A 12,641-nucleotide genomic window follows, 5' to 3' on the forward strand; every position below is an offset into this window, starting at 1 on the left:
TATTACATGTAGAATTTGAACCTGTGGTTCTTAAAATAAACTAAGAAAATATATTTTTCTATAACAAAACCTATTGGCCTGGATTTGTCTCTGAGTGTGTGTTCCTCATTTATTGCCTGTGTGTATGTACAACAAATGCTTAACACTACTCCTTTGATAAGCCTACTGCTCGACCACACTACCACAAAATAGAGCATTAGTATTATCTCTTTTGCCACTATCTTACCTCTAAGGGGAACCCTTGGACTCTGTGCATACTATTCCTTACTTTGAGATAGTGCATACAGAGCCAACTTCCTACACTGCCACACTCGAGACATGTTGCTGGCCACATGGGGAGAGTGCCTTTGTCACTCTGTGGCCAGTAACAAAGCCTGCACTGGGTGGAGATGCTATCACCTCCCCCAGGCAGGAGCTGTAACACCTGGCGGTGAGCCTCAAAGGCTCGCCCCCTTTGTTCCAGCACCACAGGGCACTCCAGCTAGTGGAGTTGCCTGCCCCCTCCGGTCACGCCCCCACTTTTGGCGGCAAGGCCGGAGGAAATAATGAGAATAACAAGGAGGAGTCACTGGCCAGTCAGGACAGCCCCTAAGGTGTCCTGAGCTGAAGTGACTCTAACTTTTAGAAATCCTCCATCTTGCAGATGGAGGATTCCCCCAATAGGGATAGGAATGTGACCCCCTCCCCTTGGGAGGAGGCACAAAGAGGGTGTACCCACCCTCAGGGCTAGTAGCCATTGGCTACTAACCCCCCAGACCTAAACACGCCCTTAAATTTAGTATTTAAGGGCTCCCCTGAACCTAAGAATTTAGAATCCTGCAACCTAAGAAGAAGAGGACTGCTGAGCTGAAAAAACCCTGCAGAGAAGACGGAGACACCAACTGCTTTGGCCCCAGCCCTACCGGCCTGTCTCCCCCCCCCCCCCCCCCCCCCCCCTTCTTCTGAAGAAACTGCTCCAGCGACGCTTTCCCCAGGACCAGCGACCTCTGAATCCTCAGAGGACTGCCCTGTTCTAAAAGGACCAAGAAACTCCAGAGAACAGCGGCCCTGTTCACCAAAGACTGCAACTTTGTTTCCAAAGGAGCAACTTAAAGACAACTGCGTTTCCCCCCAGAAGCGTGAGACTTGCAACTCTGCACCCGACGCCCCCGGCTCGACTTGTGGAGAAACAACACTTCAGGGAGGACTCCCCGGCGACTACGAGACCGTGAGTAGCCAGAGTTGCCCCCCCCTGATCCCCCACAGCGACGCCTGCAGAGGGAATCCCGAGGCTCTCCCTGACTGCGACTGCCTGACTCCCAGATCCCGACGCCTCGAAAAGACTCTGCACCCGCAGCCCCCAGGACCTGAAAGATCGGAACATCAGTGCAGGAGTGACCCCCAGGAGGCCCTCTCCCTTGCCCAGGTGGTGGCTACCCCGAGGAGCCCCCCCCCCTTGCCTGCCTGCATCGCTGAAGAGACCCCTTGGTCTCCCATTGATTCCTATCACAAACCCGACGCTTGTTCACACACTGCACCCGGCCGCCCCCGCGCTGCTGAGGGTGTACTTTCTGTGTGGACTTGTGTCCCCCCCGGTGCCCTACAAAACCCCCCTGGTCTGCCCTCCGAAGACGCGGGTACTTACCTGCTGGCAGACTGGAACCGGGGCACCCCCTTCTCCATTGAAGCCTATGCGTTTTGGGCACCACTTTGAACTCTGCACCTGACCGGCCCTGAGCTGCTGGTGTGGTAATTTTGGGGTTGCTCTGAACCCTCAACGGTGGGCTACTTAGGACCCCAATTTGAACCCCGTAGGTGGTTTACTTACCTGCAAGAACTAACATTACTTTACCTCTCCCAGGAACTGTGAAAATTGCACTGTGTCCACTTTTAAAATAGCTATATGTGTTTTATGTAAAAAGTATATATGCTATTGTGATTATTCAAAGTTCCTAAAGTACTTACCTGCAATACCTTTCAAATGAGATATTACATGTTGAATTTGAACCTGTGGTTCTTAAAATAAACTAAGACAAGGTATTTTTCTATACAAAAACCTATTGGCCTGGAATTGTCTGTGTGTGTGTTCCTCATTTATTGCCTGTGTGTATGTACAACAAATGCTTAACACTACTCCTTTGATAAGCCTACTGCTCGACCACACTACCACAAAATAGAGCATTAGTATTATCTCTTTTTGCCACTATCTTACCTCTAAGGGGAGCCCTTGGACTCTGTGCATGCTATTCCTTACTTTGAAATAGCACATACAGAGCCAACTTCCTACAGTCTGGGAGTCTGTCAAATACGAACTCCACAGTTCCATAATGGCTGCACTGAAATCTGGGATGTTTGGTATCAAATATCTCAGCACAATAAATGCACACTGATGCCAGTGTGGGATTTATCGTAAAATACACCCAGAAGACTGCAGCTCTTCAGCCTGCGCAAGAAGGAATCTCCCTTGTAGTGAAGGAGTCACTTCCCTGCAACCGCAGGCACCTACAACAATCGAAGACTCGCTGCGTGGATCTCCTCATCTTGAGCTGCATGGATCCTGCATCATTTGTGGTGGTCTGGGGTAGTCTTCTTGGTCTTGTCTGCCAGCTATTCAACTTTGGTGGAGGTAAGCCTTTGTCTTCCCACGCAGTACAGTACCCCTATGCACTGCGTCTCTTGTAGCTGCCAAGGCTTGTTTGCATCTCCTCCAAGGGATCTTCAGGCTACGTGTAGCTCCAAGACCCAGCACTCCTACCTGTGACGCACAGCCCTCTACACCCACCACTACAACCCCTACCTTTACCACTAGTGCCCCTAGTAACACCCCCTTGTAACAACAGTAGTGGTGGGTCAGGCAGCAATAGCTATTCCAAAGGTGTAGCTGGGCTCACTTTAAGAAGCGTATTGGGGGCTGGCTTAGTTAGGGAGACTACTTAGGCAGTTTTGGTCTCAGATGGGGGCATTGATTTTGCCACCCTTGCTGCCTGTCCCGTTAAGATGGGTAAGGCAGCTGCCCTGAATAAATGGTTTTCAAGAAGATGCCTACAGGGACACAGGTGCAAGTGTCACTACGGTGACTGAAAAACTATGCCCCTAGAGTGTCTAAATCTATTCCTAGACATTGTAAGGACAGTGTGGCCTTATTAAGTATATGGTACGGGAGTTTGTCAAAAACGAACTCCACAGCTCCATAATGGCTACACTGAATGCTGGGAAGTTTGGTATCAAACGTCTCAGAATAATAAACCCACACTGATGCAAGTGCTGGATTTATTAAAAAATGCATACAGAGGGCATCTTGGAGATGCCCCCTGTATTTTACCCAAACCTTCAGTGCAGGACTGACTGGTCTGTGCCAGCCTGCTGCTGAGAGACGAGTTTCTGACCCCATGTGGTGAGAGCCTTTGTGCTCTCTGGGACCAGAAACAAAGCCTGCACTGGGTGCAGGTGCTTCACACCTCCCCCCTGCAGGAACTCTAACACCTGGCCGTGAGCCTCAAAGGTTCAGGCCTGGTGTTACAACACCCCCAGGGCACTCCAGCCACTGGAGATGTCTGCCCCTCCTGGACGAGCCCCCACATTTGGTGGCAAGCCCAGAGGGATAATGAGAAAAACAAGGTGGAGTTACCCTCTAAGATGACCAGAGCTGAAGGGAACCCCCCACCCCCCCCCCCCCCCCCCTCCTTGGAAAATCCTCTATCTTGTTTTGGAGGATTTAGCCCAATAGGGATTGGTATGTGATCCCCTCCCCAAAAGGAGGGAGCACAAGGAGGGTGTAGCGACCCTCAATGACATTAGCCATTGGCTACTGCCCTGTGGCCCTAACACACCTAAATTCAGTATTTAGTGGTGACCCTGAACCCAGGATTTTAGATTCTTGACGGCCTACAAAGGAAGAAGACTGCCTAGCTAAACAAAACCTGCAGAGAAGTAGGAAGACGACCACTGCTTTGGCCCCAGCTCTAGCGGCCTGTCTCCAGATTCAGAGAACCTGCACCGGCACCGCATCCTGCGGAGTCAGCACCCTCTGCCGACTCAGAGGACTGCCCTGCAACTACAAAGGATCAAGAACTCCTGTGGACAGCGGACCTGTCCAACCAAGAAAGAAGAAACAATTTTTAACGGGATTCTTACCTCACTCTAGAAGTGAGTCCCACCCCCCAGTCTACACCCGACGGCCCAGGCCCGTGTCCAGAGAAACCAACGACTGAGAGGAGATCCCCAGCCGACATGTCCACCCTGGGCTAACCTCTCTGCACCCCCACGACGATGCCTGCAGAGGGAATTCCGAGGACTCCCCTGACTGCGACTGCCCGGGATGAAGATATCCGACACCTGGAGAAGCACTGCACCCTTGGCCCCCAGGCCCATGAGAAGCCGACCACCGGTGCAGCAGTGACCAGCAGGTGGCCCTCACCCTTACCCAGTCCGTGGTTGGCGCGAGAAGCCCCCTGTGCCCTGCCTGCAACGTCTGAGTGACCCCCGGGTCCCTCCATTGAACTCTATTACGCCCTTTTTGCCCACTGCACCCGGCCAGCCCTCTGTGCTGCTGAGGGTGTGTTTTGTGCGCTTACTTGGGACCCCCCAATTGCTCTACAACCCACGACCCCTCACCTAGCACATGCAGATTGCCTGTCTTGGTGCAGCTGAAAGTGAAAACATGCCATGTCCCCTAAACACTGCATGCGAGATATGTAAGTCACCCCTACCACACTCTTTACAGCCCTTAGACAGGGTGCATTATATTACATTCGAGGACATATCTGCTAGAGCCGAAATGCCTCTGCTATGTCGATTCTCAGACATAGTGAGTGGACAGGGAAGCCAGTTTAAGTACATGTTGGACACCGGTCAATTAGAGTTCCTGAGCTACATGATGGCTTCACTGAAAATAGGTTTGTTTGATATTAAACATCTGGTATTAATAAACCCTCACTGATACAAGTGATGGATTTAATAATACATGCACCCATTGGGCACCTTAGAGGTGTGCCCCATTAAAACCCACCAACTACCGGTGTGCGGACTGACTAGTTTTAGCCAGCCTGCTACCACCAGACGTTCTGACCCCCTAGTGCGAGAGCCTTTGCTATCTGGCGGTCAGAAACAAAGCCTGCTCTGGAAGGCCTGTGAATCTGCATTCCAGTGCAAGGACCTTCAGAGAAGCCCACCGCCCTTGGTATGCAGGTTTGGATTCACTTAAAGGAGAGATGCCTTGAGAAAGCCCCAGGCCGTCAGCCGTGTAAGGGACAAAACACGGGTCTGCTGTACTGCCACCAATGTCTTTTATACCAATGCACAATTGGATGAACTGAGCCATGTTCAGCTCAGTTGCCTTCTACTGTGAAAAAACCTGGAGAAATGGTTCATAATAAAACCATCACTTAAATGGATAGCCTCATCCTGATTTATAATCTTGGGCGAGTTCACTTACCTCCTTACAAACTCTTGAATCTAAGGAGTAGGAGGTCCAAAGCTCAACCAGTGATCCAACCCCTTAAGTAATATGGGTATTATGAAAGAGGTGGGCAGTGTTGGACCTTGGAGCGAAGCACTTTAACATTAACTATAATGCACCCTGCCTTAGGGTTTTAAGTCCTGCTTTAGGGGTGACTTACATACAGTGATTTTGGGCATGGCACACAATGAGTGTGCCATCCCGCGTTTTCACTCATGGCTTGTACCATGACACGTAGTATGCAATGGAATGCTATTTGGAATTTCTAGGGGGGTCATTTTGGGTGGCACAATACATGCTTCAGCCCTTAGGGACCCAAGCCACCAGGGGGGTACCATTTACTAGGGACTTACAGAGATACTAAAGTGTGCACCAATTGTACACAATTAGACTTTTTACCTTTTGTATGGAAAGAGCAATGACACTGGGAACCTGGTTAGCAGGAACCTAGTATACCTTCAGTTGAAAAACTTCAGTACCAGTGGCAAAAAGTGTGGGGTGACCATGTCAAAAGGGGCGTTTTCCTACAGTACTATTCAGTTTCCTAGGCAGTCCTGGACTCCTGAATTAGTTTTCAGACCCCCATGGCTCCTTGGACCACAGATTAAGAACCACTGGTCTAGGATAGTTTTCATTTAAAGTATACTGCAGGGAAATGCCTTGTATGTATGGTCACACCCTGTGCACTGCACAGGGAGCCGTGTAGGGAAATCAGTTTCCAAACTGTTTTCCCCAGGGATGTGTAGCCCTGAGGTAGCCATATCCAGGGGTGGGCTAGTGAGGTCTGTACATCAGGAGACTGGTATCGCCATCATGGGAGTGGGCCGAATGGTGCATCCTACGATAGCCAGATGCCATACTCCACAGGAAGTTGTCACTAGGTGGGAGGGAATCTGGTAGCCCATTGGCTATCGGCCACATCCTTCCGTAAGGGTACTTTCCGAGCTTTAGAAGGGCACCCCTGGCACCGAGATCTCAACTGACTCTTAAAAAGGACTCCCCTAGTGCACCAAGGGACTATTGGATAGAGCCCCGCCGACAAGGACTGCACCTAGTGGCTAGCGAAGAGAGCAACTGTGCCTGCTGTGTCATAGTTTGAGAAGAGCTGTCTCCAGAACCCAGTCAAGCCAAGAGAACACTCAATTGCCAGCCTACTGGCCTCCTGTTTGCAGCACAGGGACACAACAGCTGAAGAGGTCTGCTGAAGCAAGTTGGTATCCCACAGTATTTAAGCTACAACCACTGCTGCCGTGCTGCACCAAGGACCTAGACCAAATGGTCAATGTTGCATCCAAGTTTCCTGAGCCCAGGAGTGCTGTTGGAGAATTGGTGGCACCCTCACAATGTGAGTTATTGCCTCAAGAGTTATTGGCTTGTGACAGCAGCAATGGGTGACTGCACTTAGGCCAGACTGGAGAGGACTTTATGGGACTTCAACCCTGCAACCAGGACAACCTCCTCATCTTTGTGAATCAAGGAAACCCTGCAAGCCCCCGTCTTAACGTGTTGCATCCACAGCATCCTTAGAGTGTCTTCAGCATCCTTCATCCCTTCTAACAGGACCAATCCGTAAAAATCCATTGCAACACAGATAAAGTGCCTGGAACTGTTGAACAACTGTTTCTCCTATGAAGGTAACTGTTACTGAGGACCTTGCTGGTCCCTTTGACTAGCTCCCTGTCTGAGTTGGTGTCCCCCCAAGTACTTCTAACCTACCGCATAGACATTTACCCAGATTTTCTTGGTTTCGAAGTGTCCAATTTGTAGACTTGGCTAAGGCTTGTTCGTGGTTGAGTGAAAATGCCTTGATTTATTATTGCTTGTGAAATGACTAAAATCTTATATAAACGCAACCTAGTTTTTATAATTGGTGTCAGATTTCTTGAGCATCATGGCAGTTTCTTCTTCAATTGAGTCTATGCTTCTTAAATGCTTAACACTTGTTCCTCTGTGTAAGCCTTGCTGCTCAGTGCCACAGCTGCCCCCCAGGATTGAGCTGAAGGTTTGACAGACCATACCCAAGGGTCCTAAAGGTGTGTATAACAGGTAGGTGTATTACACGGTGAGGTTGCACTATCACACCATATAATACACCAGATTTCCTCACACATACTGTTTCATATAGATTTAATCATTTGTCCCGTCTATTTGACAAATTTCATATTATTTGATAGAGCTGGCAAGATACCTTTCGAAATAAACTGAAAACATTAATTTAATTCAACTTGCTGTGAATAGTCTGGTAAGTAAACCTCAATTATCTGTATAATAATGTGTTGTGAATGATTGATTGTACATCTGTACACTTCATTAGTTAGTATGGCACTAACGTATACATTTTGATTTTGCTTTATAGAGAAGTTTCTTCTGATGATGCAGTCCATCAAGAGGGCGTTTTCTATGGACTCTAGTCATCCGTGGCTTCACCGATGTATAATACGCTTCTTCAGTGCTGGTATGGATTGGTGTCCTACAGTTTATTCCTTTTCTTGCATATAGGGGCTTAGTCTGCTGCAAATGAGAAAGAATGTTTTACCAGTTTGTGTACATTTTCCTTTCAACCATGTTTTGATAATTGATGATGAACCTTTGAAAGAATGATAAAGGGGGTGAATTACTTGCTGGCAAGCAATAAATTATAATTAATCATAGCCAGTATGGTATACCCAATAGAGGAAAGTGGGGTAGTTGGGGAATAAAGAGATTGTTCCTAAGTATAGTCAGTCATCCTAACAGATTAAAATTATATTTAACTACAAGATTTATTACATCTCTGTTTGCATAGAACGCAAGGAGTATATTCATCCAATATCATCTCCTGTCCAGAATTGTTGGTGATTTTCCCTTGAATCTTATTCTCCTTGTTACATGCAGTGGATTTGTGTGTTTTTTTTCAATGGTTATGTTTGTGTCTGCATGTTGATATTCACATGCTTGGCTAATATTTTCTAAGCCTTCTTTATTTGACAGATGTTTCCTCTTTGAACTATTTTTAAATTGCATTGGAATCTGGGTAATGAAGATCCTGTCTTTGAATTCAGGTTGAACTCAACACTGCAAACATAACTTCTGAAATACCATTAGAATATTGAATGTTTGTGAAAGATACTACTCACCTTATGAATATTCTCTCAGACGACCGACTGGATCTAGATACTTTAGAGCAGCACTCATGCACAACAGTATGTGGCATTGTAGGAAGTTGGCTCTGTATGTGCTATTTCAAAGTAAGGAATAGCATGCACAGAGTCCAAGGGTTCCCCTTAGAGGTAAAATAGTGGTAAAAATAGATAATACTAATGCTCTATTTTGTGGTAGTGTGGTCGAGCAGTAGGCTTATCCAAGGAGTAGTGTTAAGCATTTGTTGTACGTACACATAGACAATAAATGAGGTACACACACTCAGAGACAAATCCAGCCAATAGGTTTTTATATAGAAAAATATATTTTCTTAGTTTATTTTAAGAACCACAGGTTCAAATTCTACATGTAATATCTCATTCGAAAGGTATTGCAGGTAAGTACTTTAGGAACTTCAAATCATCAAAATTGCATGTATACTTTTCAAGTTATTCACAAATAGCTGTTTTAAAAGTGGCCACTTAGTGCAATTTTCACAGTTCCTAGGGGAGGTAAGTATTTGTTAGGTTAACCAGGTAAGTAAGACACTTACAGGGCTTAGTTCTTGGTCCAAGGTAGCCCACCGTTGGGGGTTCAGAGCAACCCCAAAGTCACCACACCAGCAGCTCAGGGCCGGTCAGGTGCAGAGGTCAAAGTGGTGCCCAAAACGCATAGGCTAGAATGGAGAGAAGGGGGTGCCCCGGTTCCGGTCTGCTTGCAGGTAAGTACCCGCGTCTTCGGAGGGCAGACCAGGGGGGTTTTGTAGGGCACCGGGGGGGACACAAGCCCACACAGAAATTTCACCCTCAGCAGCGCGGGGGCGGCCGGGTGCAGTGTAGAAACAAGCGTCGGGTTTGTAATGTTAGTCTATGAGAGATCTCGGGATCTCTTCAGCGCTGCAGGCAGGCAAGGGGGGGGTTCCTCGGGGAAACCTCCACTTGGTCAAGGGAGAGGGACTCCTGGGGGTCACTCCTCCAGTGAAAGTCCGGTCCTTCAGGTCCTGGGGGCTGCGGGTGCAGGGTCTCTCCCAGGTGTCGGGACTTAGGATTCAAAGAGTCGCGGTCAGGGGAAGCCTCGGGATTCCCTCTGCAGGCGGCGCTGTGGGGGTTCAGGGGGGACAGGTTTTTGTACTCACAGTCTTAGAGTAGTCCTGGGGTCCCTCCTGAGGTGTTGGATCGCCACCAGCCGAGTCGGGGTCGCCGGGTGCAGTGTTGCAAGTCTCACGCTTCTTGCGGGGAGCTTGCAGAGTTCTTTCAAAGCTGCTGGAAACAAAGTTGCAGCCTTTCTTGGAGCAGGTCCGCTGTCCTCAGGAGTTTCTTGTCTTTTCGAAGCAGGGGCAGTCCTCAGAGGATGTCGAGGTCGCTGGTCCCTTTGGAAGGCGTCGCTGGAGCAGGATCTTTGGAAGGCAGGAGACAGGCCGGTGAGTTTCTGGAGCCAAGGCAGTTGTCGTCTTCTGGTCTTCCTCTGCAGGGGTTTTCAGCTAGGCAGTCCTTCTTCTTGTAGTTGCAGGAATCTAATTTTCTAGGGTTCAGGGTAGCCCTTAAATACTAAATTTAAGGGCGTGTTTAGGTCTGGGGGGTTAGCAGCCAATGGCCACTGGCCCTGAGGGTGGGTACACCCTCTTTGTGCCTCCTCCCAAGGGGAGGGGGTCACAATCCTAACCCTATTGGGGGAATCCTCCATCTGCAAGATGGAGGATTTCTAAAAGTCAGAGTCACCTCAGCTCAGGACACCTTAGGGGCTGTCCTGACTGGCCAGTGACTCCTCCTTGTTTTTCTCATTATCTTCTCCGGCCTTGCCGCCAAAAGTGGGGCCTGGCCGGAGGGGGCGGGCAACTCCACTAGCTGGAGTGTCCTGCTGGGTTGGCACAAAGGAGGTGAGCCTTTGAGGCTCACCGCCAGGTGTGACAATTCCTGCCTGGGGGAGGTGTTAGCATCTCCCCCCAGTGCAGGCTTTGTTACTGGCCTCAGAGTGACAAAGGCACTCTCCCCATGGGGCCAGCAACATGTCTCGGTTTGTGGCAGGCTGCTAAAACTAGTCAGCCTACACAGATAGTCGGTTAAGTTTCAGGGGGCACCTCTAAGGTGCCCTCTGGGGTGTATTTTACAATAAAATGTACACTGGCATCAGTGTGCATTTATTGTGCTGAGAAGTTTGATACCAAACTTCCCAGTTTTCAGTGTAGCCATTATGGTGCTGTGGAGTTCGTGTTTGACAGACTCCCAGACCATATACTCTTATGGCTACCCTGCACTTACAATGTCTAAGGTTTTGTTTAGACACTGTAGGGGTACCATGCTCATGCACTGGTACCCTCACCTATGGTATAGTGCACCCTGCCTTAGGGCTGTAAGGCCTGCTAGAGGGGTGTCTTACCTATACTGCATAGGCAGTGAGAGGCTGGCATGGCACCCTGAGGGGAGTGCCATGTCGACTTACTCGTTTTGTCCTCACTAGCACACACAAGCTGGCAAGCAGGGTGTCTGTGCTGAGTGAGAGGTCTCCAGGGTGGCATAAGACATGCTGCAGCCCTTAGAGACCTTCCTTGGCATCAGGGCCCTTGGTACTAGAAGTACCAGTTACAAGGGACTTATCTGGATGCCAGGGTCTGCCAATTGTGGATACAAAAGTACAGGTTAGGGAAAGAACACTGGTGCTGGGGCCTGGTTAGCAGGCCTCAGCACACTTTCAATTGTAAACATAGCATCAGCAAAGGCAAAAAGTCAGGGGGCAACCATGCCAAGGAGGCATTTCCTTACAGGCATCATGCAGTTTATGTCCGATGTCATTCCGCTCTGGAAGTGATGAGCAGAGCCGCATGTAAGTGTATTTAAGAGCCTTGCATGCTCATGTCAGTTCCTTTATTTCTGCACCCTCAGTCATGAATCCAATCCAAGGCCTTCAAGATCCAGTTTTCGGTAAAAGATTAGCCAGTTTTAAAGGGAAAGTATCACCTCCCAAGACTACAGGGGTAGTTGTGTAGGGACAGTTGCAAAGAGAGGTCTCTGACACACCCTCCCAAGGTAGACCTTTCCTGCCTAAGGTCGGACCACTACTTAAGGACCTGACATCAGTGTGGGTAAATTTAAAGGCCCTACGGGACCACTTGGCTAAATTTTACATTGCCAAACAGAAGACAACCCCACATCGCAAACAGCCGAAATGGAAGTCCAACTCCTGAAGTTGTTCCTGCAGCCAATCATCATCATAATGGTTGAGGTGTTTGAGTAAGTCCAAAAAAAAACATAAGAAGTCCAAGTGGGAATCAGCCTCTTCCCACCACTCCAGAAACAGTGCAAGGGTGTCAAAGCGCTTCCCAATCTTGCTCTCCATCTGAGCCGATTCAGAGTGTAGTCTCAAAGCACTCCAAGTTCCCAGGTCCCATTGTGACACCACAGCAAGTTAAGGCCTCCAGAAAGACCATGGTGCTTTTCCTTTGCATTTTAGCAGTCCCCTCCTGCATTGCATGCCTTTGAGCACCAAGAATCTGTAGGGGACACAAGCTGGATGTGCACTGACAAATCTGCCCTCTATGCTGTCTGTACTCCTTGAACCCACATATGATTCAGCACAGGTTCCAGCCGTGCTCTCCATGCCAGCTCCCTTTGCATCGAGGAATGTGCAATCAGACTCCATGCAGGATCCACCACATCGTCAACCAAAGTCTCTCCTGGCTCTGACCTGCACACATCCATCAGGCAATTCTTCTGATTCTGACCCTGCCCTTACCATGTGGTAGGGCCGAAAATTTGCACACTTTTTTCGTCACTGACTCGGACAATGACAATTAAGATTATGAGGCTAATTGTATCCCATAATAATAATGTGAGGAGGAAAAGTTATGTAAAGAACACAAGAATTCTAGTAGTCTGGATACTTCTCCAGAGAATGGCCTTGTGTGTCCACCCCAATTGCAATTGTTCCCTCCCTTTTATTCCCTGCAAACCCTTCTTGGCCGCTACTCCCATGGCTTTTGGCATAAGGTGGCACACATTTTACCAGCTGTTTCACATGACCTTTGGGCATACATTACTCTAGCTCAGGAGGTCTCCAACCTTTTCTGTAGTGAGAGCCACTTCTGATC

General features: G+C 48.7%; 1 protein-coding gene across 1 annotated transcript in view; it reads left to right on the forward strand.

Moving 5' to 3' along the window:
* NAA15 (N-alpha-acetyltransferase 15, NatA auxiliary subunit) overlaps positions 1–12,641 on the forward strand; it is a 761,793-nt gene that overhangs the window by 634,307 nt on the left and 114,845 nt on the right. The window contains exon 17 of the mRNA XM_069242270.1: positions 7,794–7,892. Within this exon, the coding sequence (XP_069098371.1) occupies positions 7,794–7,892 (99 nt within the window). The remainder of the gene's footprint in view (positions 1–7,793; positions 7,893–12,641) is intronic.

This window comes from Pleurodeles waltl, chromosome 1_2 (assembly GCF_031143425.1).
Source record: "Pleurodeles waltl isolate 20211129_DDA chromosome 1_2, aPleWal1.hap1.20221129, whole genome shotgun sequence".
Lineage (NCBI taxonomy): Eukaryota > Metazoa > Chordata > Amphibia > Caudata > Salamandridae > Pleurodeles > Pleurodeles waltl.